General features: G+C 39.2%; 1 protein-coding gene across 4 annotated transcripts; it reads left to right on the forward strand.

Annotated features, from left to right (window-relative positions):
* Nucleotides 1-5,341: 5,341 nt before the first annotated feature.
* LOC145469360 (homeobox protein SIX6-like) lies at nucleotides 5,342-27,628 on the forward strand. Of its 4 annotated transcripts, none has more exons than XM_081453055.1 (3): nucleotides 5,342-7,048; nucleotides 23,158-23,806; nucleotides 27,010-27,628. In XM_081453055.1, the coding sequence occupies exons 2-3, from the start codon at nucleotides 23,232-23,234 to the stop codon at nucleotides 27,146-27,148; spliced, it is 714 nt and encodes a 237-aa protein (XP_081309181.1). In that variant the 5' UTR covers nucleotides 5,342-7,048; nucleotides 23,158-23,231; the 3' UTR covers nucleotides 27,149-27,628. The 4 variants fall into 4 exon arrangements, with proteins under 4 accessions (XP_081309181.1, XP_081309179.1, XP_081309178.1 ...); XM_081453053.1 differs by lacking the exon at nucleotides 5,342-7,048 and adding an exon at nucleotides 11,636-14,940; XM_081453052.1 differs by lacking the exon at nucleotides 5,342-7,048 and adding an exon at nucleotides 14,947-21,653.

A 27,628-nucleotide genomic window follows, 5' to 3' on the forward strand; every position in this document is an offset into this window, starting at 1 on the left:
CTCCGGATTGACTGGTCTGGGTTTGAGCCCTGGCCAGGGACATTGTGTTGTGCTTGTGGGCAAGACACTTTGCTCTCACAGTGCCTCTCTCCACCAAGGTCTACTTATGGGTACCAGTAAATTTAATGCTGGAGGTAACCCTGTGATGAATTAGCATCCCATCTAGGGGGGTAGAAATATTCCTAGTGGCTTCTGATGCTTCAGAAACCGGGATAAACTCCAGCCTGACGGGCCACTTGGCTCGTATGTAGACTTAACCTATGATATAATGGTGCTGTATTTGTAGACAGACATATCACAGTCACCTTGCTTCCTCATGTCCAGGGTTCACTGTGGAACTGACATATGACACCTGTCGAACCAGTTTGAATCACAGTGATTTATTTCACACCTGTCCCTTATTTCAGATTAAAGGTCTATATGTGCACGGCCACAGTCATATACAAAGGACACAAGTGGAAGCTAAAAGTATGGATCAGGCCTTCTTTCTGTTATACAATGCTTTACTCGCCACGGTGTTGTGTGACAGAGAGAGGGCTAAAATTCGGTGAACATGTGGAAGTTGCTCACAGTAAACAGAAGGTATAGTAATATAAAAGCCACTTCAAATTTTATCAGTAATCAGCACCTTTAGTCACAGGTACTTGAAGTTCCTCAAAACATGTTACTGTAATCGAAGTCCATGCCGTGGAGAATAGTGAATGAGAAATGTCTTATCCAGCTAGTCCGTTAATAATAATGACAGTCAGTGATCTAATAAAGACCAGAATTGGTCTTACTTGAAAAAAGCGATATATGGAATAGGTAGGGAGAACTTAAAGGTAGCGCGAAACTACTGTGCTATAATCCCTTTTATTATAAACTGTCAAAAGGCTCATTTTGTTAATCAATTGAAATAATAGTATTCTCAAGTGGGAGGCGTGAATACTCAGGTGGGCAGCTCACCTGTACACTGTCCTTTAGACACCCATTGAGAGGAGGACAGATTACTTAGCATGTTTTTGTTAGAAACGTGATTATAAATGCCTGAATACCAGGCGTAGATTACTGGGTCTGTAAATATCCTTACACCACTGTAGTTTCTAAAGTCAACTTCGCAATTACTTTATGAGTAGCCTGGTTCACAGACAGAAGTACAAGTCAGGCTGCATCACAGGCCACGTTTTTGTGTTTCTTTCTGGTTTACATGACTGCGTTATTTTTAGCCATTAGAAACGGATTACAACTTCATTTTTTTTATTTTGTTAATCCTGTGGTTAACATTTTTCTGTTTATTTGTTTTCGCTACAAATCAGTTGTCTATGGCTGACTGGGTCTTTACCTTCTTGTAATGGTAATTCAAATCAGTATAATCAGGCTACCATAAATGATTTCTCTGACGAACAAACATTTCTTCATACCGTCACGTTCGTTTGTATTAACCCGCTAACCCTTTCTATTTTTAGTCAAAAATTATTATTGCAGATGTATTGATTTCTTAATTTCGTTTAAGTTTTGTTTTTAGCCTGAGTTTTTAGCGTTGTCATACACCTTATTCAGCCCAATGGGGCCGAACTATCCGTTTGTGGCTGCTTATACTCAGGTTACGTCTTCGAAAAAATTACAATTACGCTGTCCACTTTGTTACATTAATGTTCAATGAAAGTAAAACAATTCAGTTATGTCAATTACAAACTGAAAAAGCTAAAACAGCGATCTGATTGCACTAAAACAAAACAAAACTGAAAACTTAACTAACAATTTGACTAAGGTAAGAGAATTATCCATCTTGCTTGGTTGGTATTCTCTTTTCGAAAGCCGGTTAACGCTCACCCAGGGTTAATTAAAAAGTTAACCAAAAAAAGTTTTTGATTACTTATGTTTTATGTAGTTTTAAAATTACTCTACAATTTAGCTCAAAAGTGAAGGACAAACAACTAACTAAATAAATATCTTAATTGATCACTTCCTCAATGAGGCTTTTCAGGGCCAATGGAAACAAACGATGAAACATATAATGCAAATGAACATAACATGGTTTAAAATACCAACTGGCAACTGACAGGAAGCAGACCAGTTAGCTAAAACATCTTCAGCCTTTCAACTCTCCAAGACCTTGAATTCGTTATATGGTCAGTGCAGTAACTCTAACAGAGCCCACATGCTTTTCCTTGTGGTTTCAAAAGCTAGATGCAACTTTGTGCACTTTAATGTGTGCTTTTACTAGACATCCCACGTCCATTGAAATCAGCTTAGGATGTGTTACCTTTACTCAGCTGCTTTCTACTACCTCTGAGGTAATAACAGGGCTGATCCAGAAATAGTTTAATCCTTCCTTTTACCATATGATGATATGCAGTGAGGTCAAAGTACCTTTTTTCTGCTGGTGACAACTTAACCTTACTTTCTCCGTGTTTTGTCTCTGAAATGAGTCATTGTTTTGGCCACATCAAGCCAACGCATGTTATGTCTTCTTATAATTCTTCTTATATTCAGTATTTCTGTGTGAAAATGGTGTGTCAGTTGTTATTCAAACCATGTCGACGACTTTTAGACCTCCCCTTATGTTATACCTATTAGTGAAAAATAGAAATTGCTGCGCGAACTTTCAGTGAAAAAGCGCGAAACTTTTACTGGACTCGCAGCTTCTGTTTCTATGGTAGTTACAAGTTTTTGTTCCTTTTCAGCATTGCTTACAATGCTTAAAAATAACATCAAACAACTGTATTGATCAGCCTGGCGTGTATACTAATCAGTAAGAACTGTTTTTGCAGGTTTGCTTATTGTGTTTTTTTAAAACTTCTTACACTGGGATAATTCCCAACCGGTTCAAAGAATACCGGAACTTATGTCTGTTTATTTAGATCCAGCAGCAAAGGCGCGCGCAAAAACCCCCGTAAAATTTAATCCAACAACAGTGGCTTTTTTGGGGAGAACGGTGTGTAAGAAATTAAACAGCTGAAACCATTAGAAAATGAAGATGGCAACCAAAGATAGGATGGAAAGTGTACTAGCCTGTGTACATTCGCCCCCTTCCCCCCAAAAACGGGTAGAGATTTTTTTGACGGGAGGGGGCGGCTGTACACAGGCTAGAAAAGTGATACTTTTATAACTGGCATGGATTTTAGTGACTAGAAAAAAAAAACATTCCTAAACTACAGGAAATCTAACAATTACGGCTTCATTTTGGAAAGCTGCACTCGACAATTGACACGTTCAGTTAGGATCAAAGTGAAGCTGGCTAACGATGGACTAAATGGAAATTAAAAGAAATCCGTAAAGCTGTAGACTTGACGCTCACGTTTTCAAGGATTTACTCAGATAAACTTCCCTTTGAAAAATAAACGATAAAAGATTCAAGTGGCCCTGAATTGTCGTTCACTTTGTGTTTCGTTAATGTTCTCTTCTGAAAATATTCCTCGAATGCTGACTTGCCTGGTTATAGGACTTCTGCTTATATCCCTCCCCAGTTATAAACCCATCAGTCTCCTAGAAAAATGTTATTATTGGCTTCCGTCAGTCGAGGGACAGTGAAATGTGCGCCATGGTTTCAGTCTCTATTGGGGCTGCCGCACCTTCTTTCGTGATACAATCCTATCCTGGAAAGGCAGACCCTGTTGCATTTCCCTGGAAACAAAGTCCGTCCCTGGCTCTGCGGGTCCTGGTGTGGCCGGCCCTCTGACCCCCTGCGCTCTCCTCCCCCCCCCCCCCCCACCCCCACCACCCCCTCCACTGCTCCTTTCTCTTCCTCTCGCTCCACAGCATGCTTGCCTTGATGGTTCATCTCCAGCTGCTGTGATCTGCAGCAACGGCCTCCCAGCCTGTCAGGTTGATTTCACAAGCCTCGAGGCCACGCTTGCAAACCCCTTTTGTTTGGGAAAATGTGCATGTTAAAATCCACCGTTCCTTACATACAGCTGTCAAAACCGCGATGTCCAACCGAAACGGCACGATGCAAGTCTTTTCCTCGTAGGAAACAATTTTTTTTATTCACGATACTTAGGTTGTTTTGGCCTCTTAGTAATCTTTTGTTAAAAATGGCACAGCTAGTATCTTACCTTCGCGCGAACTGCCGAATACAGGAAACTCAGTTTTGGCACCAAATTTTAAACTTGAACAGTTTTTTTTTTAATTGGTAACAATCTTTTATAGTTTGGGGCATTTTAAATTCCACTTCCCGAATTTTCAGTGCTATCCAGCGAAAAAACTGGCCCGAATTAAATGCCCGTGAACATATCTGACAGGACTGCATAGTTATTCCCTCGTTCCTGAATGCTGATAATCAGTGCTGATTGATTAATACAAGTTTTAGCGGCATCGGTCATATGCAAGGCCTGTGTTAGGCCCCTCTCTCCCCTGTCGGCATTTTTCCTTATCTCACTGACGTCCTTACAGAACATTCTACTGAAAATGGATAGAATGTCGAATAATTTTGTAAGTTCTTTCAACTGATCCGCCACCAGAGTCTTAACTCTTAAGTCGTTTTTTGTAATCTAATTTACCAACGGCTATTTATACCGCTTAAAAACCACCCCGTTCGAGTTTGTGACTCGTAGACAAACCCGGAGCACTGTTTTTTGACAACAAGTTTATCACAATAGAAGTGTGCTCTCCTTGTATAATCCTCCCCTCTCCGGTCCCTCCCCTGTTAAATCCAAATGTACAACCGAAAAAGCGGAACTAGTTTCGTCACCGGGTAACGACTCTATCGTTGATTTCTCCTCAGACCCGGAGAATAACGCTAAGGTGGAATGTGATGCCGGAGGACACATGGATTACTGTCGTAGTCCATTTTAACATCAAATGGCTATTTAGCAATTGAATTAATCGCATCGCTTAAGCAGTCGGTCGTCTTGCTCGAATAATCAACCCCGCTCTTGAAGTGAATAATAAAACATCCATATCCAACGCGCGGTCTTGGAATAATTGTTAATTATCGCCTTGGGCTATTGACCTAGGAAATATATCTCTGACGCGGAATTTTGCAGATTCCTGTGGGAAGGAAAAAAAAATCGTTTTCACTCGTGACCTCAGCTATTGATGCTCTGGCTTGGGAACTTTGAAACCATGCATGAAACAATAAATTATACAACAAATAGCTTTTGTTCAATGATACGTTTCTATTTCCGTCGGCTTTGTCGAAGAGCCCAGGAATCGGTTTGCAGTTGTTTCTTATAGAACGTTTTCATTGGTCCGTTTGAATTAGAAGGGATAAATCATAAAAAATCTTTATAAGTGATATCTTTTCTTGAGGTGCAAGCAGTTTTTAGCAAAGCGTGATTCTACAGCTTCGTAGAAAGTGTAATTAAAGTGTAATTACGGGTGCATTAAGATAATGAATAATAACTCTTCTGTACTTATTCTTTTGTCTTCTTACTAACAGGAAATATGACAAATTTTTACAGGCGTAATCTCTGTTGTATTTCTGTTTTATTTTTTCTGTTTCATTTGCGCAATCAAGGCAACGTTTTACAAATGGTGACGCAGTAAAGCTATTGCAGTTATTCAGCTAATTTCAGTCATAAAGTCCAACTTCTCCCTTACTTGCCTTTGACTCAGTCATCTTCCTTTGCTGTTCGGAGGTTTTGCGGGACTTTAGCTCTAGAGCCTTTCGGATGAACATAATGAAAAGCCTTTCAAGCTAACAAGGTTAAAGCACAACGGTCGAGCAATCCAAGTGAAAGTTGTTTATGAGTACATTCGTGTTCTCTTACCTATTAAGGCGCTGCCGGCCACATGTTTAAAATTGTCTGAACGTTTGAGCCGCGGGCAAAAACCTACTTTAAACCACTTTACTGAAAGTTGACATATGGTAAATGTCTCTATACTCCTCATTATGCTCTTCAAGGGGGCGGATTGTAACGTGAAAGCTGGTGGATGAATTAGACTCGGTGACCGTTCACATGAAATGTTTTGAGCGATACTTAAACCTACATCAGCATACTGTCTCTGCTGGAACAGAGTTTGTTGATGACCCGATCAGTATTTTTTGACACACAATTACAACAACCTTGCGGGTAAAACACCAAATGGTAGATTTTTGATTCAGCATGGGTCATTCAAACGTGTTCTCAATTTTGTCATGCTAATAGATGCTGTGATTCAAATTTCAGGTCTTAGTACTTTTAGTACTTTTTCTATAATTTATCAACTGTCTTGTTTATTGATTTGGACTTGTGAATTTTCAGTTTCTTGAGTCTGCCTTTAAACTACGTTACCCGAATTCTAGGGGTGTGACCGCCTTGCATGTTGCTCGAGTTGTCTAATGAACTTAACTTGGAACATTTGAACACTTCTGTGTGGAATATTCTAGCGCCATCGCGTGATTCGTGGTCATTATCATCGTGCACACCATCCCTTTTCTGACCACTGATTACACCCTAAATGGTCTTGTCGATTTCACGGCCATTAAAACTGTCTATTTCTGGAACCATAATTACTCCCATCCTGGTCTTTAACCCATTCTCTCACGTGTAACTAATGACCAGCGATCAGCAAGTCACGAAATGGATATAGCAACGTTATGTAAACACCGACAGCCTACATTGCTTGTTTGCCATTTTATTGTCACTAAAGAAGGGTCTAGGTTACCGAGACGAATTTAGGGGAGGTATTTCCTTCCCACAATGTTGATCAACTGTTCAAATGGGCCCGTATTAAACTGCCTTGCGTAGACATCCATAAGTGAATGACACAGATGATTGGCGCTGCACGCGATGATAAACTGTTTTGGCTTCAACTTACTTCGGGCTATTCTTTTGCTCTCTCAGCAAATGTTTTGTTCTGTTCACACTTCAGTGTCCTTTGAAGTGTTTTCGTCTATTCCGGATGCTCTATTCCCACTGTTACCTTAGTACCACTACTCAACTAACGTAAAAGCACTTCTGTTCGCTCACGAAATGTTTTTTCTCGCGCGTCATGCGTTATGACTTGTAAATGGACTTTTGGCAGTTCCGTTTAGTTTCTTTGCATTTAAAAAGAAAACACTTTAGAGCTTTCTCTTTGCACACCTTTAAGCTGTCCGATAGACAGGTCTGCTCTCTTGAAAACTCGTATTACCCGATTTCAGGTGAGATTAGTACAAAGTAGAGGGCATAATATGTTCACATCCTGCAACGCCTTCATTTAATTACTTTCCTAGTGAACTCTTTCCGGTGACTATAATAACCAGTTACATAAGACAAGTTTTGAGCTGCGCGTTACAAAAACACTGATTTTCCTTGTCCTACAACCCAAGTCAATAATCATCATTTGCAAGGAGTGTTAATTATTTTGTTTTGACTCCCACTTCCCACCCTATTATGCAGCATGTTTAACCTATGACTTTATCTGTTAATTGGCATTGCTCGATCATTCACATGACTTGTATTACCCCTCTACCTATAATCTCCATGTATATGAACATAGTGGACTGTTTCTGTAGAGAATACCTCTTAGTATACTTCGTAATGAACATAATATTGATTGATTCCACGGGTGTATTCGATACTAAGCGATTTTTAGTGGTAACAGACTTCGAAGTTCTATGTTTAGGCGTGCAATCGCTTAAGATTGACGTCTTCTATCCTAGAGAAGTTTTCATTTAGCTTCCTTTTGCTTGATTCCATGGGCGTATTCGATACTAAGCTATCTTTAGTGGCAACAGACTTCAAAGCTCTATGTTTAGGTGTGCAATTGCTTAAGATTGACGTCTTCTATCCTACAGAAGTTTTAATTTAGCTTCCTTTTGCTTGATTCCATGGGTGTATTCGATACTAAGCGATCTTTAGTGGTAATAGACTGCAAAGTTCTATGTTTAGGCGTGCAATCGCTAAAGATTTTCGTCTTCTATCCTACAGAAGTTTCAGTTTAGCTTCCTTTTGCTTAATTCCTTGGTATATTCAATACTAAGCGATCTTTAGTGGCAATAGAATTCAAAGCTCTATGTTTAGGCGTGCAATCTCTTACGATTGACGTCTTCTGTCTTACAGAAGTTTCAATTTAGCTTCCTTTTGCCCAAATCAGTGGGTTTACTAGTTATGTCCAAGTAATGTAGTTATACTCAAATTGCCTTCATTTGTAATATCACCAGTTTATTTAACTCGGTGTTAAAACTCAGAGTGCTTTTCCCATTTGGATACTTGTTCACGTTGCTCCTCAAAGTGATAGAAATCTAAGAACAGTCTTATTATTAGGAAGTATTTAAGTACAATTCAGCAGTGATACATGTCCTATATGGTCTTTTTGATGCATATTAAAAGCTTATATAGCTTGAAACGTTTTACATCTATATCATCTTATACACTTTTATAAGAAACAAGACACCGAAGCAGAATCAATGTTTTAGCGATCACAAGATCACACTGATATCTTTGCTCAATCTTAAACACTGTTTTTAAAAGACTTTTAAATAGTTCTGCTGGTAATGGCCGGATTGCAACTAATGTTTGTTTCCCAGTGAAACGATTCTTATTCACATAAGCCGTAAAAATAAAATCTTAATTTAGAAACGTATCACAGCGAAATTGTAATATTCTTAATACTCTTAATTAATGCTAGTTTGCTTGAACACCGAAATTTATCGTATTCACCCGGCCTTTCCTTCCTATTGTCGGAACTTAAATCATCTAACGTGCTCCTAACTTTTAATTGTCTATTAAATTCTCTGACTTACGACCAGTAAGCATACAGAGAACATCTGAGCAGTATTTACTGTTTATTATACTGTATGTGTGACCCTTTTAAAGGAAACTATGGATCGGTATATTAATGTGGTGTTGTTTATTATGATGTTCGGGGTAAACTGTCTGCAGATGAAACCATAGTCCTTAGTCACTCATATGAATGGTATCAAGGAAGAGTTTCCGGCACATTGTGTTTAATGTGATGCGTCGCAGGGTGGTTCGACTTTTACACAGGGATTTACACATGACTTTACCATTATGTTATTGCTATGTTATGTTATTATTATATCAATGCTCGATGCTAAAAATCCTCAAAAGGCTTCCCTACTATGATCCATCATGCTCATAAAAAGCTAGCATTTATCCTTAACGCTTATGATATTGAAGAATGAGAGTCTCCTAGATGTAATCCTCTACTGGTCCCAACCGTCAACCAGTTTTTGTGACTATTATTCCGGCATAATGCTCAATTCTTTTGCCTTACTATTATACTCAAAATAATGTGGGCGTAATGTGTGAAACCCTATACTTCTAAATCTGAACTCCTAAGGTGTAACCATTCATATGAAAGCTAAAAGCAGTGCGTTCTTACATTTCAAAAACAAAATGTGTCTGTGAATTCATATCTAATGGTACTCTTCTCAGTGTTAAAGAAATATAGAACTAGAATTCCTGTCTTCAAACTTAGGGAAAGAAGAATGATTCTTGTCTGGCTAAGACAAAACTCTAAACTCCCTGAAAGGTCGTCATGGGTAAAGCAAAATAAAGGTCATGAATCTCTGCTGCTAGGGAGAATTTAAACTGTAGTGGTTCAACAAATTTAATCATATCATTTTCTTCATTGCTGCGATTTAATCATTTCCTTAGTTTTCTTAAGTTCTCTTCTAAAGAAAAGTTGAAGAAGAAGGGCGTGGTACATACGAATATAAGAATCTCTTTATTTCCTCAAAAAGGCTACAAAGATGGGGGATGTTTGTAGGGGCATTTCACTGTAAGTGCTGGGTAGAAGTGATAAAACAACGCGATACTTTTTTGAAAGGCATGTAAGACAAACCTTGCTTGAGGCATTGTTTACACTGCTTGACAAATCTGAGTTCTGTTAGTTCACTCCTGGTAGGTCAGTCGAGCGTTGGCTTGGGTGTGGGAGGGGGAAGTATATTTCGAAAGTCCAGAGTAAAGTTAATTTCCCGGTCTGTCAGCGTGAATCCAATGGTTACTACGGGAACACAGAATCCTCGAAGTAAGTTTCTTTTCTTTGGCTCTAAAGAGGCCTGATATGGTGATGTTTATTCAGCAATAAACATGTCAAAAATGACTTGAAATTTCTTTCTACAGACGCAGTGGAATAAATAGTAGGTCAATATTATGCATAATGTTAACTCCTTGGGAGAATTTGGTTTATCAACACATTTACTTCATGAGGTACTTTTAAAAGCTTGAGATGAATTCAAGCTGTAGTGAAGTCTCCCTAAATTGAGTCAATTATACTTAGCTAAGAAATCAGCTTAGTTCATCTACCAGATCATGACTTATATATTGAACTCTTCCAACTTCTAATTCCGTGGGTGATGTCATAAATTGAATTTAATGAAGTCCTATTGAGCTGGACGTTCTAGCGGCGTTCTTCGCGTTTCAATTTTACCTAACCTGAAATTGCAACTGATTTGTCAGATTTGAACTCTTTATAGGTCTGGTTAATGATTCGCTTAGAATTAATTATCAGTACAGGGTTAAAGGAGCTAACGCTTTTATCTGGATGTTCAAGCAGCTACATTAAGTCTTTATCAGCAATGTCTTTTAGTTATTAGAAATTTGTGGCTTCTGGTATATACCGGCAAGGCGGAATACAATTGAAACTAGGTTCTTTTCTCCTTTGTAGCTTCGCCTTCGTTGAGTAGAATTATCAGATATTCGACATCATTCGTAGTTTTCAAGAAACAAAACAAAAGAAATCTTGTGCCTAAACGGTTTAAGTACTCCATGCTATTCAACTTTACCTTTTAAATATCCTGTAGGTTCGGTAATCCCTCAATAATATTTCATTAAACACGATATTTTCTGTCATAACTTTTGCTATCTCTTTGTTTCCTTTGTCTGTCCCAACAATTAAACATGTCTGGCAGTAAAAAAGATTTTGCTTTTTATAAGTTCCGAACTTTTTGAAATAGCCGCTGCTGGCGCCAGATAAGACTAAGATAAGAAACTTAGAGTGGTTTTAATTTGGGCTTTCGTCGCTTTCAAATCTTAAGACTGCTGTTGCAGTTCGTTTGGCGAGTTTTTAATCTTTTAAAGTGGAGACGATTTCTGAAGGGCTCTGAAATCAGTAAATAATAAGCTTACAAGAAATAACGGAGTAGCCGTTGTTTATGGCCACCAAAGTTTAAACTTTAACACCTGTGGTGGTGAAATCGTGTGTACACATGCCCAGAGTGATAACTGTTATGGAGCGTTGATGTATGTGTATGCCGTTTAGGGGCGCAGTTGTCAAATTGCAAAGCATTAAACATCCAAGACATTTTACATATTCTTTATGTATTTTTATTTCAATCGGTTGATATATTGTTGATATTTCGCTTACTGGTTCGCAGGCAAATTTTCTCGCCGACTCCCTTTAAATTTAACTCTTTATTTTCTGTGAATAATTTTGCTCTCGGAAGTCTGTAAGTAACTTTATCAATGTTTCTTTTTTAATAACACACTTTTAGCTTCTAATTAATCTGAAGTATTTACCTTTATCTTATCAGTCTCAAGCGGAATTATCAAATAAGCAGCTTAAGTACCTTGTTCGAGAAGATTAAACGTTTGTTCTAGCCGTAAAGGTTCACTTTTGGGTTGCTGAACAATCTAATAGAAGTCTTTATCCTATAAACATAATTTACTGGTTCTGGGTTTTGGCCGTAAGTTTTATCTCCTTTCTAATTAACTTAACATGAGTTTTCGGCTGTGAACTACATTGATCTGAAGCTATGGACAACTAAAGTCAGTCACTATTGAACACCTTGACACAATAAACTCTATTCCCAACAAATGTTTTCAGATGCAACAATTTTAAAACAAATGTCAGGGATTTCCTTTTTTCCACTGAATGGGCGCCTACTTAACATACATATAAACATATATCCAGACTTATGCTCACTTCTCTACTCAGTACATGTCACTAAATTTTCGTTTGCAGTGGTTAGCCCCGCCGTTACACCCACAACTAGGATGCAAAACCTTAGACCAATTTTGTTGTATACAGCTGTGAAAGAGATGCTTTGTGATAAGTTTTTGAATTGTCGGTTGATATATCCCTTGTAGATGGCTTATAACTAATAGACCGTGTGGTAAAAGATAAAGGAGCCTTTTCAGATGAACTGCGGAACACTTGTATTTTCTGAAACATCAAATAAACCGTTAACGTGACAAAAATTGGATACTTGTCAGCTCCAATTATCTTGATTTACCTTGAGTTGAGTTCTTCGTTCAAGGCTGCACGAAACGTACGCCTTTAAATAAATGTCAATCATAGAAAACGTTGGAAAACCGTTTGCAAAAAGTCCTCAAATACCACCAAGGCTTTTTTTCTTGGTCGTTTCTGTTGCTTTTGCATCACGTGGTTACATGGCATTTTAGAGGACCAAATACAGACGCTCGACCGCTAAAAGGCTTTTCAAGTATTGCCCTTGACATGTTGTGATCAAAACAAGTTCTAAACGTATTTTGGCTCCACTTCGTCACCCTTGACAAATATGTGAAGTGGATCCTAAGCCTGAACAATAAGGGAGCGCTCCGTAACAGTCTTGTGTTTTATTCTGCAGTTGAATCATTGCAAATAGCAATGGTTTTAGTAGTCTTGCGCGCAAAAAATTACCGAATCCTGGATTCGTGATGGCGCCGTGAAATAAATGATGCCAAGTGGATGATTGCATGTGTTCAATGTTTCATGACCTCTTTGAAGTGTGTCATGTGATTCTGTTGTAGCCAAGTCGCTGAGGCATAATATCAATGAGAAATGCATTGAAACTGTCAACCCATAAAACTTCAAAACTTCAAGTCGCGGTGGTCGCGGCATTTTGTACTAAAAAACAATGGTTAATTGCTCCCCGTCTCTCTTTCTTATGTTTATTCTTTCAACTGTTCCTGATGCAATGCGTTGCATTGTCTTGCAAGCTAGATAATATCAATTCTACTCCTTGTTGCAATTATTTTTACCAGCAAGTTATATTGATATCAAAAGGCTAAATATATGTTTCTTTAGTTTTGCTTACTCACTCTTGTTTACAGGTTTTGTTTTTAAATAGAAGGTTTCGTCAAGGAATAAATATCGGCTTCGGGCGATTAAGTGTTCTCGAGTATACTTTTATCGCTTGTACGTCATAGATACCCTGCTCGTGAGAACTGGGCCACTTCCGTGAGCTCTCACAGGAACTGTGGCGCGGTATTAAGTACCGCGGTAGGGTCAACATCACTTGATTGCAAAATTTTCGTGATCATAGCCTAGGTTCCTCGCGAAGGTTCCGGGCGGGCCAAGCTTTATTTTGTCAATAAAACTTTAATTGAGGTTAGAGCAGTGCACATATTGAACTGAACTTTCCGGTTTTGGAGAAGCTTGCGTGCATTCTTTTGTAGATATAATTTTGAACTGCCTGGCTATTTTATTCCATTTTTTTTTTTCTCGTGAAATATATTTGTCTTTTGGATGAGAGCAAAAAGAGGCCCAAATATTGGTACAAGGACGAGATGCTTAGTGGCGTTTGTTTTGAAGTTCACCTTTTACCTTGATCATTATGCTGACCTCGATTAATTTTTAGAGGAAAGATGCACCTTAAGCCTGTGAAAGCAGACGTTTTTCCTCCAATTCTTTGCCTTAAAGATTCGGCGATTAAACCGGCTTCTTTTGAAGGCTGGACTGATTACAACCGGTAGAACTGAAGGCGTTTTTTGGATTTGCCGACTTCTCGAGGGTAATGTCAACTATAACTAAATCGTCATTTTTATAAATAATTTTAAGAGGTGACGTCAATTTTCGTTTCAGTCCTATTTGATCAAAACCTTTCTTTGAAAAAATGGAAAACTCCCGGGTTTTCTCCTTGATTCACTAACGCTAGTAAGACTACTGATCAAGAAATCATATTTCCGGTAAATTCGGGCTGATTTCAAGGTGTTCCTAGACAGTTCAAACTTGTAAATTAGAGAACAAATTATGTCCTTTAAAAGAGTCAAAAACGAGCCACAAATTGCGATATTTCGTTTGAAAGAAACATGCTATAATATGTACAGCATGAAGTGTATTACCAAGCAATTTGTTCTCCACGTCATGGCTAAATTTGTGATCCTAATATTTTGTAAAAATATTGCTCCCCCTCTCTCACTTTCATATAAATAGTGTTTGCTTGTTCTGCGTTCTTTTAGTTTTTCTGCCATTATAGTATATTTAGGAGCTATTCAAATAACCAAATCCATTCAGTTTCAGTACCGCGGAATTCACTTTTCAAGGCACTTTACCCTTTTTTATTCTAAGCTTAGAAGTAGGATTTACTTCGTGCTGTTTCGCTCATTTCTTAGTTATTTTTTTATTTTATTTTGTGTTTCCTTTTTGTGCATACCCATCGCAGGCCTCTTACGAAAAAGAACCAGTTTCTTAGTCCCTGTTAGAAACGGTGTTTAAAAGCAGTGACAGGTAACGCTATGAAATGCCCGTATTGAAATGATCCATTCGTTTTAGCAGCGATACAGCGCCCTTTTCTGAAAGAGAACGCGTTATAACAGAAAACCTCTCGACCTTGAGAGAAAAACAACCAGGTCGGTGACGTATAAGTTAGCGTGCGATATGTACGATATTGACCGACTGCGCGCTCCTTCCCACGCCATTTAACTTCAGTCATTCTTAGACAACATCATTGTGTGTCAAGATACTGCGGAGCCCGAGCGATATTATCGCAGTCATGATATTATCTTAAGAACTTCAAGCAATAGATCATCGTTACCGTCATCGTAATCTCCAAACAATCAGTTCTTAAACAACAAGTGCAGTTGTTCCTCTCAAGCGATCTGGTTTGCATGGCCCTTTGAAAGGGAAGTCCATGTTGAATCAATATCAGCCGTATCGTAACCCACCCTCTACCGCCTAATTTAAGAAGATATTTCCGTTCATATAAAAGGCCTGCTTTCTCAGTCACAAACTATTTGTGTTTAAAACAGCTGTTGGTTCGTTAGTGCCTCAGTCTATACAAACGGACAGCTAAGTTCATTTGGTCTTCTGGTTTTTCCTACGACTGGTATTCGCTTCTGGCAGTCGAGCTTCGTCTTCTTTTCCGTGAGTATAAACCTTTAATATTGAAAGTTTATTGCAATAGCTTATCGCTTCGATCGACCAACGAATTTTCTCTGATGTATCAGTGTAAGAAAAAAAAAACGCAAATATCTACAAAGGTCCGATTGCAGAGTAATCTCAGTTTATCTTTCCAGAATGTTCGTGTTGCGCGTGCCGAATAGCTGAGAAACATCCTATCATTGCCCGACATGGTAGCAATATTTGCTAGCAAATATGGTAGAGATATTCGCTTTGTCTTCTAAGATTCTTAGGCTTATCTTAGTTGATGTGCGTTTTTTGATTCCAATTATCGTCCGTTGTTTGCTTTGGCGAAAACACTGCAGGTTAGATCGGCTCGAACGGCTTGAAGATGCCAGTTCTTATTCCGACTGCAATATGCCCTCTCTTTCTCAATACACAGTATTGATTTAGCTGATGGAAAATCGCTTATTTTATTGATTAAGTACGTTGCAGACGTCTTTGTGTTCGGATGTATGGCCGGTATTATTAACTATTTTCTATTTATCACCCTTCTTTACGTCTTTCACATTCTAAGAATAACCTAACGTGGAAGGGAAAACACGGATAAAAAGAAATTCTTGTCAATTAAAATGAAACAGCCATCAACTTCAGTATGTAAGAACTTAAGGACTTTAATTTTCTTGCACAAAATGTTAATCACCTGTGTTTTTAAGTTAATTATACGGGATCATTTTCCTTTTGAAACGCACGTGGGTTATCTAGGTTCCTTAGAGTCAAAGAAGCCAATCTGGTTTTTAAAATAAACATTTCTTTTCTTGAGTTAGCACAAAGAAAATCCAGCCAAAAGTGATAGGAGCGAGCGATTTCTTTCTGCTGCAGTTTCGTTCTCAGAATTCAAGAATAGTGCAAACGGAGTCGAGATCATATATATTTAATAGCGTAGCTTTTAGCACAATAAGTATTAGCTTTTAAGTTAGAGCCGACCCTGCTGGTTTCTCATGAAATCAAGTCCACTGAACAAGTATATTAAACTCTAAACCGCAATTATTCAAATGACTCCCGATGACGAACAACGAAAACCACTTTTTAAGTGTTTTCCTTGTCCAAGTTTTACACCCGCGGAGTCATGTAATCATTTCCATTTTTGAACTTTTGATTTGAATTTCCTTGCCTTTGTCTCGACCTGTTAATCTCGCTCTCGCTTTCTGTGGCGTGGAGATTCCGTTATACATAACGGCCTGGTATATATGGCTGGTCTTCAATTTCCATTCCATTTGCCGCACCCTAATGCAATAACATTACTTATTTTTCTCATTAAACTTTAGACTCTTTCATAATACTGCCAGGACCACTTAAATTATAATCTGTCTTGCACGGAACCAAAATACGAATATGTGAATTTATTGTAAAGTAATGAAACAAATTGTGCGAGATTACTTTCACTAGCATGGGGCAAGGCATGAGTTTGACTACTTTAAGCAATTTACCACCCATGTGGCCTAACCGAGCAGAAATGTCGATTATTAAAGTCGAATTTTCGTGATTGTCCAAGACGCTGGCTTAAAAAAAGTGTTTTTTTTTTTTTTGCAAGGTGTACGTTTTGGAGTCGTCAAGAATTTTGACGCTGCCCTGGGCGAAAAATTCGAGCACACGTGTCTTAAGAAATAACGAAGACAAACTATAATTGGACGACCCGCGCGCTAAGCGAGCGCTCGGTTTTGTCTAATCTTCCATTCATCAAAGTGAAGACCACGGGAAGTCAATTTTGTAAGATCACGGAAACAAAAAGTATCACATTCGTAGTATTATTTCATGTATCATAATAACAAGTCAAAATATAAATACAAGAGAAGGAAATCAGTTTCTCCTTGATATAATTAGTGGGACTGCATGTCGCGATCACTAACGGGCAACAATTATCTGTTTTTTTGACGTTAATAGCGAGTCACGACTTAGTTAATTGATGTAGCTGGATTTAGAACAGGGGTCGTCGTTTTGTGTCTTGGCCTTGGATTGAAGGGAAATGATACTCTTCTTCAGTTTACGATGTTCTAATCACGTAGTTAAATATATCTTCGTGAATTAAATGTTATTATGATGTTCTGTACGCCTCCCGCCGAGCCGCCACTAGGCCATAGGATCCTTGATATTAGTTTAATTAATGTTTAACATCGAAACTACGATTTTTTAGGGTTTTGTCTTCATCATATGTCTTCGCCAGACTGCGCACGAAACATGGTTGTTTATGTTGAAGGGTCGTACTTTTAAGCCGTCATGGCGACTCACATCATGAATAGCCGTTAGCGTGTTAGAACGGTCATTAAAGTTAACCGTCTTGAAGAGATTTATTTTCGGTTGAGTTAATTACTGAGCCGTAGGTCACTCGATCACGTAGTTTGACGTTACGTTTTGCGGGAAAACCACCTGGTCGTGGCCACCTTGTGCACCACTCGCCTTCCCTCGAGTTTCACCAGCATCGGTCATACCCAGCGTAAAGGACTCTTTTTTGCACCCGGTCTAATACAAACAGCTAGCCGCCAAAGCTGTATTAATGCTCGCGTGTCGCAACATAACGCTATTGGGCATATCACTTGGTTTCCCGTAGGTGATCTTTGAGCACATAGTCGATGTGGGTCAGATGGAAATACAAATCACATGTTCAGCTTTCCTAAGAAATCTGTTGATTTAATACTGTGTAAACCTTGTTAAAGCCCTAACGGTCTGTCCTGAGTAATTTGCTATGAAAAATACTTCGCGTGATCGCGCGCTTCGGTGGTGATGCGTGAAAAAAATTACTTTTATTTGTTGTGGGAGAACTGTTTCTATTAGTATCATTAATAGACTGGAGTCATCGATAAGGCTATTTATCTTCCTAAGGACTGTCCTCACGTAAAGAAAACGTTTATACATTCACTATCGTCACAGACATGATAGCTTCCGATAAGGCACCATCTTGTGAAATAGACGAGGAATATGCCTCTTTCTGTCAAAACAAAGTCGTTTTTAGATCAATCTTTGACCACGCTGTGAGAGTATTTCGCCAGCTTAAAAATAGTCTAAAGTTAATGAGATTCTTCACCACTCTATAATTACCGAATTTTTTTTTAGCTTAGACGTTTTCAAGAATGTCAGAATGAGGCCGTACCCGCAAGGAAATTGAAGAACGAATGGCAAGCAATTCACTAATTCGTTCTTGATTTGCCCAGCGCGTTCTCAGTCGTGCATGTGTACTCTTATCGTAGTCAAGTCTTTACGGCAATTTAGCTAATCCCGTTGAAATGCTTGTAACGGCTTAAAAGAAGGAGAAATTTGGTTGATAATACAGTGGGCGTATCGATTCTTAAATGTTAATTCAAACAAGCCCATTGGCACACCGGCTCGAGTCATTAGTACCAGCTATGACATTTGATTTAAAAGGGTCCCTTATTGTTCTTTATTGGAGTATATTACTGCTCCCAGTGGGATACAGCGTGCAAATGGGAAAGCTTCTAGATACGATGGATGCTTAACAACATTAAACCTTTTGTTGTTTAACATTACGGGCCATTGTCCCCGTACAAAGGGCTTGATAAGCTGAAGGGCTGATTGAATTGCATAATCCTCTGGCTGAATAGCAAGCGGAGCTCTATTATGTCCTATCATTTACATATGACAGTAAAAGCAATTAGGAGCGTAACAAGTGGTAGTTAGTTGTAATAGAACGGCTTGATATTGTGTTCGATATTTTGTCTAATTCCCAGTCTGTTTGTATAGTCATTGTTTAGAAGCAAACCCCCCGAGCTGGGGCTTTTATCTCCAGGTAGCATAGCACGCCCAAAAAACATTTGCCTATTGTTAGCGACTGAGTAAAGTGAACGGCTCGCAAGTTAATCAGCAAACGTTATCTGAAACGATACTCTGCCACTACTGCCGTTCAGAGGTTCTCGAGAGTGAAATAGATCCCATATCAGGCGAGGTAAGCAAATGGTCTGGTGTTCTGACGCCAGCACATTTTTCTAGATTCCACGCTATGTAGGTAAGAACATAGCGAAAGTAAACGTAACCGCGTGGCTGCTTCATCGGTTTTGAGTACAAACAAAGACTTACTTGAAATAGTTGGCCAAACATTAGGCTATCGGGTCAAGCACCTAAACATACAGCCTCGATGCTTCGTGTTGTTTCGCTTCGCCTCTAGTGCTGTTGCGTACACGTTGGATTAGAGAGCATTTACACTCCGGACATTTCCATCTCGAAGCCAAGAAGGATAAATCCACAGTGCTAAGTGAAATCGGAAGTCGATTAACTGAAAAGTATGTAAACATGGGAACATTTAGAAGTCTCAAGCAAACAAGTCAACCACATTTTTCGCAGAAGTTGTCGCAGGAAATGCAAGCTCGAAAGATATTTCTAGCGATGTCGTAAAGTCATGCATTAGGATTAGTTAAATGCCAGCTGATCAGTTTGAGAATTTTGTGAACACTTTTGGACAAAGCTTCCCCGCCCCCAGCTGATTCGTGCTTTATTTTACGGTCGAAAATTCTGTCAAGGTCGTCACAGAGTATTTGTTAGTTTTTGCTCCTCGATCCGAGTCGGTCTGCTGTAGTTGTCGCCTGAGACAAATGGCGATTTTGCATTTTGTCGAGGGCTTTGTAAATGTCGTCACATTTTTTTCGATTCACCTTGCTCAATATAGTTCACCTTCTTCACTAGATTGTTCAGTGATTCGCGTTTGGTATTTCGATTAATTTCGGGAAAAAATGTTTCTCATGCTCAGTTTGCTTTTCAACTTGGCGCAGACGGTTACCAATTACAGATTTCCACGGCTTTTCTTTCGTGTGGTTACCTTAGTTTCAAGGTACATCTTTATTGGCATGCTGTTCGAGAATTGTCTTTCGTGTTAAGATCACTTCAGGTCGGCATCCCTGACGTTTTTCCGCTATCAGAACGCGTGAAACCCTTCCTCGGTGTGAGACACGATCTATCTGTTCCATTACTTCGTCGTTCAATTTGGACATTAAACAATTGACTTTTGGCCTCAATATGTTCTCTTTCAGAAGCCAAACTCCAATTTAAAAACACTGCCATGAATGATTTATGAAAGCGGAAAACAACACAACAGTATGCGTTTTGAAAATTTGCTTGTTAGCGGTGGCGTTGTACTGAATGTTTTCCATGTACATGATTTGTTCATTCTCTGCAATAAGTTTTGACTTTCGTTATAGCTTATTTGAGTTTCGGCATCACCTATGTATCTTTTTAATTACTTTCCACATAACAAGAGCAAGCGAATTGCCAGATGGAGAAACATTGTTTTATCATCTAAACGTCTTAGTAATGTTGATGGCGTTGAATGAATGTGCCGTTCATTTGTATGTGATTATAATTGAAAAAAAAGAAAGTTGTGATTCATTTAAATCATTTTCATTACTGTTTGATGTGCTTTGGCGCTTTGGCAGGAACAAATTATGATTTTCTTTTAAGGTCTGCGCCTTCATGATCTCTGCACAAACACGTGAATTTCGAATGATTTTTGTTGCATTTTGACCAAATCAACTGCAATTCTCTTGAATGTTTTTGCCTGCTCTAATCATTACAATTGCCAACTGAAAGAAATACGAAGCCAAGTTTTAGTTGTTTTTTTTTCGCTCGAAAGTTCTATTTCGGTTGAGAACAACATTTCCATGTGAGCCGAATGATTGAGTGAGTGGTGTGGTTTCGTGGATCACTGAGCGCTCAGGGGCTCCTGTTCTGTGCGTTTATTTGTAGTTTTCTGTCAATATTTTATCAAATGGTTTTAGTATCTAAACCCCTATTCAGGTCGTTTATAACACGCGTTCTTGTCATACCCATCTTGGGCTATGACCGCGTGAGAAGAAGTGCCAAACTCTCGGCTAGTGTCGATACTCACAACGGAACAAAGTCCGCTGTTGTATTTGCAATACTTTAGATCGATAAATTCGATCCGCTAGACAAAAGTTGGCAGTATAGTTATACCGGGAAATCCAACACCGAATCGAATATCGTGAAAGGCCAATCACGCACTAAAAACCGAATCGCCTTTTTGGTGGAGTGGATGGCGCACGTATGCAAATATGGCGTTCATCTCGTGTGGGTTGGCTGTCGCAATTAATTACTTTTCATTCGCAGATGACACATTTGGCAAATCATTAGTGACAATAATAAGGTGTTTATACTTTTAGGTCTGTTATTCGGTGAACCTAGAACTCTTCGTTATTTAAGTGACATTAGGACGACCCTGAATGCCAACGAGATAATCCTTGCGTGAGAGAAGCGTACTTTTTGGGGCAATTTTTTTTCCCGAGCTTGTTTACATAGACATAAAATGGTGTTTTGGCAATCCGGGGAGGTTACACAGCGAGTTCTAAATGGCACGGCGGGTCGGGCCAATATTTCTTTTCTCAATGAGCAAACAATAAACTGCTTATATTTGCTACCTATATCGAGCAAGGATAAAGCATTTCTCTCTGACGTAGTCAATACACGACTTTATAAACTGGGAAACAATGAAACTCAAGAATTTCTTTCACTCTAAGTGAGGTGGTGGCACCAAACAGATAGAGCTCATAAGTCTTGACGCGAAGAACGGTTGTCCGCTAATGAGCTTTCGCGTTTTTGTTTTCTTTCTTTGTGCAAATATATCAGAAAGTTAAACTTCGCAAATAAACACAACAATAATAATATGTTTGGCGACGTCCACTAAAGGGAAACAGATCTCGAACTCGTCAAGAAGAGATGTAAGTTTAAGATTTACTTTATGTATTTTTTTAGTTTCAACAGGCAATTTACTTTTAATTCCTTGTTTGCCATGATGCATTTTTAATGTCTAGTCAGATTCACAGCTGTGTACTTGCCCTTGGCGAAGCTGTGCGTCGGGATTTTGATTCCTCTTAGCGGGCGCAGCACGTTACCAATTGACAAAATCTCAAACCTGATTTTATTCGGGCACAGCTTAATTTTACGTTAATAGCGTAGGTGACACATTTTCAAAAACCATTTATCTAGGAACTATCGCTAAACGTGGCCATGTTAACCCGCTGTTCTGAAGCATGAGGAGACCATCTCTTCTGGAGATTATATTTATAACGGTGTGAGTGAATGACATGCAGATAAGCTTCGATATCAATACAGTATATTTCTTTACATGAAAAATAATTACTGCACCCAACGAGACGCCAGATTTAGGCATATTATGGCTCTGTTGATTGAAAAACCCCATGTTTGTGAAGCTATACAAAGTCACCGAAAAAAATCAATGTTCACAACAATCGAGTATTGTCGAGCCAGAATGTCGCGTTTTACAACAGTGTTTTGTCGTTGTGTACATGTAATGCTGGGGAAAAGCAATTAGGAGTCACTCAATTAGCGAGAGCTTGGCTCGCGGGAAAACAGAAAGACATTAGGAATAACCGTCTGGATTTCGATCAGTAGTCACAGCGTGCAGATCACGATTTTAGCTAAAGCGACTTGGCCGGAAAGACGGATAATGCGAAGTTCATATGTGGAGGCGTGGGCTAACACACACAACCTCCTTATGTATTGTTCGCACGAACTTTGGTTATAATCCATCGAACTCAATACGACAGATAAACGATCTTGTCACTCAAGGCCCATAACGTTTAAATTTCAATCGGGGGCAAACTTGTATACCTTTTACATTGTTTAGTTTTCGATTATATCAACTATTGAAGGTGATGAGTATTGCCATTCTTTGTCGTAGTAAGGGAATTTTGCTAGGTGTTATCAGCCCGCGAATCTCTGTATTCGTCTGACGGTGTGGGACGAATCTCTCAGAGCCCATCCCTCAGTAAAGCTTTTTTACGGTGATATGTGATTTTCTGCCCAACATCTGTCAGTGAAAACGATAACGAGAAACTTTACCATACAATGGAGGTTCAATTGAGAGGTTCTTTAATAACGCCCACTTCAAGTTAGATTTGACGCAAATTGAAAAGTTTTGGCTTAAAGGAAATTTTCTTGCGGTTGTTTTTACACTTTAGGCTTCACAACTTGAAGAAGTGTTATGCGATAGCTGTATTTTCTGTCGCATCTGCCCTGAACATTGTTTAGGCCGAGTTAATAACACGTTGCGGTAATGATTGACACCGTTGCCATAGCAGGCTTGTAATTAGAGCTTTGCACGCCAATCAGGTAGCTAGAGTTTAACAAACGTAATACTCGATCTTAGCGATAATATACCCCATGTTTCTAACCCTCTTGATAAATACTGACACTTTACAGAGACTTTACCACACCCCTGCGTTTAGCCTTAATAGTCGACCAGCAAGAAGAAGAACCCGTACACAACCGGCGTGATGTTTGCCCCACTTCCAGCCTTGAGCTTCACGCCGCAGCAGATCGCACAGGTCTGCGAAACTCTGGAGGAAAGCGGTGACATCGAGCGGTTGGCCAGATTTCTGTGGTCCTTGCCAGTGGCCCCTGGGACGCTAGAAGCCTTGAGCAAACATGAAAGCGTGCTCCGAGCGCGAGCCATTGTGGCGTTTCACATGGGAAATTTCCGGGACTTGTACCACATATTGGAGACGCATCGCTTCGGCAAAGATTCGCATGCTAAGCTGCAAGCGATGTGGTTAGAAGCTCATTACCAAGAGGCTGAGAGACTTCGAGGGAGACCCTTAGGACCTGTCGATAAATATCGCGTTCGTAAGAAGTTCCCTCTTCCCAGGACAATTTGGGACGGAGAGCAGAAAACGCACTGTTTCAAGGAGAGAACAAGAAGCTTACTTCGCGAGTGGTATCTTCAGGATCCCTACCCAAATCCGACAAAGAAGCGGGAACTGGCGCAAGCCACCGGCCTCACACCGACACAAGTTGGTAACTGGTTTAAAAATAGACGGCAAAGAGATCGTGCTGCTGCAGCTAAAAACAGGTAACAAATTTTAACTCTTACTACTTGCAAATTTTCGCTTTGCTTTCGCTCCGTCTGGGTCCAGGGTCATTTGTTGATTTTGTCATACTGCGCAAAGTTAAATATGGAAATCCTCTCAACGAAAATTCCCTTTTCGCCACCAAAAGCTCAAATCTCAGCACAGCTCAGCACGTTTGAAACGGAAACGGTCAAATTAGGATAAAGTTTAGCGGTGAAAATGCGATCCATGACTGCGTTTATGAGGGTTTCGCGGCCGCTTCCGTCACACAAAAGCCCTGCACTTCTCTCAAATTGGTTTAGGTGGTTTGCAGAATAACAGATGGGGTAGAACAACGCTTAATCCTGAAATATACACCGCACGGATAAGACCATTGATAGTCCGGCTCAGTGACAGTGTGTATATTTTATAGAAGCATGTGGTCAACAGATCGAAACAGACCTATCACTATTTGTTTCAAAGAGTCGCATTTGTTTTCCTTTATTTCGAAGCGTACTGTTTTAAACGAGAAATAGCCCCAATCCCATTGTACTCTATGGACGTGGCGCCAGAGAAATGTGTGTACAATAACACGCGCGCTTCGCATGTAAATTGTACACATGGTTTTCATCCGTATCATCGCCCTGCTATATACACTCGTCTGATGAAGGAAATTGATCGAGATACCGTTTCCCTTGAGATCTTCCGGAATTGTGTAGCATCTCTTAAATTCCACTCTACCGTCATTTGTTTTCGCAAGGAATATTTGATAATTTTCTTAGGTACTTAGAAAGGATTACGAGCTGCATTTGGTTATTTGTTTACCGTATTTTCATCTAATAACTATTTTGAGGCATTATGAAGGCAAATGTATTATTTTTTCACGCGCGGACACATCGCTGATGGCTCGCCAGAAATTGTAATCCTATCTTTCTTAAATTGTTTTTAATCGTCCACGACGAAAGATACGAAAAAGTAAAAATTGGTCCGACCACGAGAAGAAGGAGAAGATGAACAGCAGGACTGTAATCGTTTCAACTTCCACACACTGATATTAAGTGTGAAGTGGGAGGCACTCGCACTGACCAACTTTTACAACGTGAAAAGGCGATAACAAGGTTTCGCATTTAGCAAGCAAACATTAAACGAAATGACATGAAAGCTTAAAATATTAATTAAACTCATTTGCCCAACGCAGACGGGGCGGATTGTGCGGTATTTAAAACGTTGCCTTGCAAATCCTAATATTATCTGTAAACAGAAAATGAGAAAAGAAAAACATTTCATTTTTCCTTCTGGACATTCCTTGACATGTAGGTAAACCGATGTGTTCAACTCAACCTTTTATCAACTGGAAGCTTTCTGTTTTCCTGTTTTGCTGTTGTGTGCTTGCAGTGTGAATGAGTTTAAGGTTATAGTAATCTCCAAATCGCGCAGTAAGACTGTTTTGAGAACTAATGAAGTATTTATTTGAATACAGTTTTACCGATACGAGCAACGATACTCAACTAGAGTTTCCTTCCTCTCATTAGGAAAGTGTCTATCAAGTTTTATTTTTTGCAACACTGCGGGTTTATAATTTGCGCTCCATTTTCTAATTTGTTGACTCGTTGAAGTTTAACGGCGAAACATACATCCTCAGTACACTTCCACAAGCGTTATGTAATCCGGCGGGGATCCAATGCGCCAGTTGGTTTTTAACAAATAGATCGTTTCTACGGAAATACGCTCTTCTTTTCCTTAGTTACGAAAATCGCGAGATAGCTTTGTTGAGTACGAGTGAAAATCATTCACACCTAGTTTAGGAATAGAGAATTAGCAAATTGAGTGACTCTGTACTGATAAGTATCATTAAGACTATTAGGCCTTTCAGGCATAGCGTTTAACGCCCAAACTCATAACTTAACAAGAAAAAAGTAGGCCGAGACAATGGTTTTAGTCCGGTTCATTGATAAACCTTGCGTTTGCTTCCTTTTCCTTCCCGGCAATACTTTCATTTGAAATTTGTTTTTGTCCGTGACTACTTATTTCCAAATCCAAGAGCAGGATCTTTGTGTAAAATGTTTTCTTCACATCCCTTTCTGTTATTTTAGTTACGTTTGCACTTTCGGCGCTCAAATTGTATTGTGAAACTGTCGAGCGAAAAAAAAAGTCATTAATTTATTTCTCCGGTTAAAGACACATGCAATGAACAACATCACTTCCCCGAATACTACTGAAAACAAGTGATAATGGGCGAACAAAACAGCGATATCTGTTTTCTGTGATATTGGCCGGGCGCGAGTAGTCAGAAAGTATCTCCAATAGCAATAGTTCTATTTTCGATTGCAAGTTTATTTCTACTTTTCATAATGTGATGTCCCATTTTTAACAATAAATGCAATCTCGAAAATGTACGTTGTTTTGGAAACGCAGTATACTTCTTCGCAATGGCTGTTTTCTCGACGCGAGTTCCATTGTTTATTAGTGGCTTTAAGAAATCAGTTTGGGTTATTAATGAACGAGGTGATTCTTTGAAAATAGCCTTTGAATGGCGGTTTTCTGCGGTTGGATGGAAATTTCATGGAAATATAAGTTTTCAACCTGGGTGTTCAAACTCCATGTATTTGTACAATCCTGACTGAAGGGGTTTCGAGTTTGTATTCGATCCGGCACCAAACTTCATCCCGTGTCAAATTTATAACGAGTCCTTTCAATTAAACACTTACTCTGAGCTTGTGGTCGAACTGGATTATTCAAACTGAAAACTCTGCTCACCCCTCAGTAATTACGAGCGCGCATTTAGCAAATAAAGTTGTTTGGGGTTGGAAGTTTTTATTTCATGTCTATTGAAGATCCTACAGCCTTTGAGCTTGACACAACTTGATGTTTTTATTCACCCCTCGGTAGAAAAACTCCTGCAAACCAACAATAGAGCACAATAAATTGTGTGATAATATATATATTTTTGTCGACCGCATGTCTAGTTTTGCTTTCTCATAAATGAAACGCCCAGAGGATCGCATCTCATTTCAGCACTCGAGCACGATACATTTGTTCCTTTTGAAGCCAGTGAAAGCCTATTGATGCAGGCGGCAGGCAAATCACAGATGTATACTGCCTGCAGCGATTGTATTACCAGGAATTATGCGCTGATTTCTTTCAATTTTCACCCCAGTGAAAACCTATGTAATCCAATGACTTCTCCTAAATCACTAACGATTTATTTCATTACTTCCCTTGGCAGAATGAATCAACAGCAAGGTCAACACCTATCGCAGTGCAAGGGAAGTTTTTCTCCAGAGGGAAAAGCTATGGAAGACTTTCGCGGGCTAAAAAATTCACCAATTTCCAGTTCAACAGACGACCTACGCAAAGGCGAGTGAATCTCAGAAGAAAAATTTAAAAACAACGCTTTCGAACAATCAAAGAGAGAAGCAGAGGACGACTGACTACAAGAAAAGAAAAAGAAATAACGAACGCTGTGGATGGCAGATATTTAATATTGGTTTGTGGAGCCAAAACGAAGCGCAACACTCTCTTAAAAAATAATACATGCAAGAGGAACACTTGAAAAAGCTACATAAAGTTTATTGCCGAATTTTGAATTGTTGTACAGAGAAATATCGTTGTAAATGTTCAAATATATAAATATAATATGCGATGGGCGCAGTTCTTGTAACATAAAATCTCTTCGTACCGGGCTACTAGATGTTGGATGACTTGAAAAAAAAAAAAAAGAAAGAAAAGAAATGCAACGCATCGTGGCTGACATTTTCATGTTTTGATGATGCGACGGATTTTAAGTCGCTATCATCAGTTTAAAAGAGAAGGATTGACAGAGAAAATAGTAAAGTTGTTCGAAT

Source organism: Orbicella franksi, chromosome 15 (assembly GCF_964199315.1).
Source record: "Orbicella franksi chromosome 15, jaOrbFran1.1, whole genome shotgun sequence".
Lineage (NCBI taxonomy): Eukaryota > Metazoa > Cnidaria > Anthozoa > Scleractinia > Merulinidae > Orbicella > Orbicella franksi.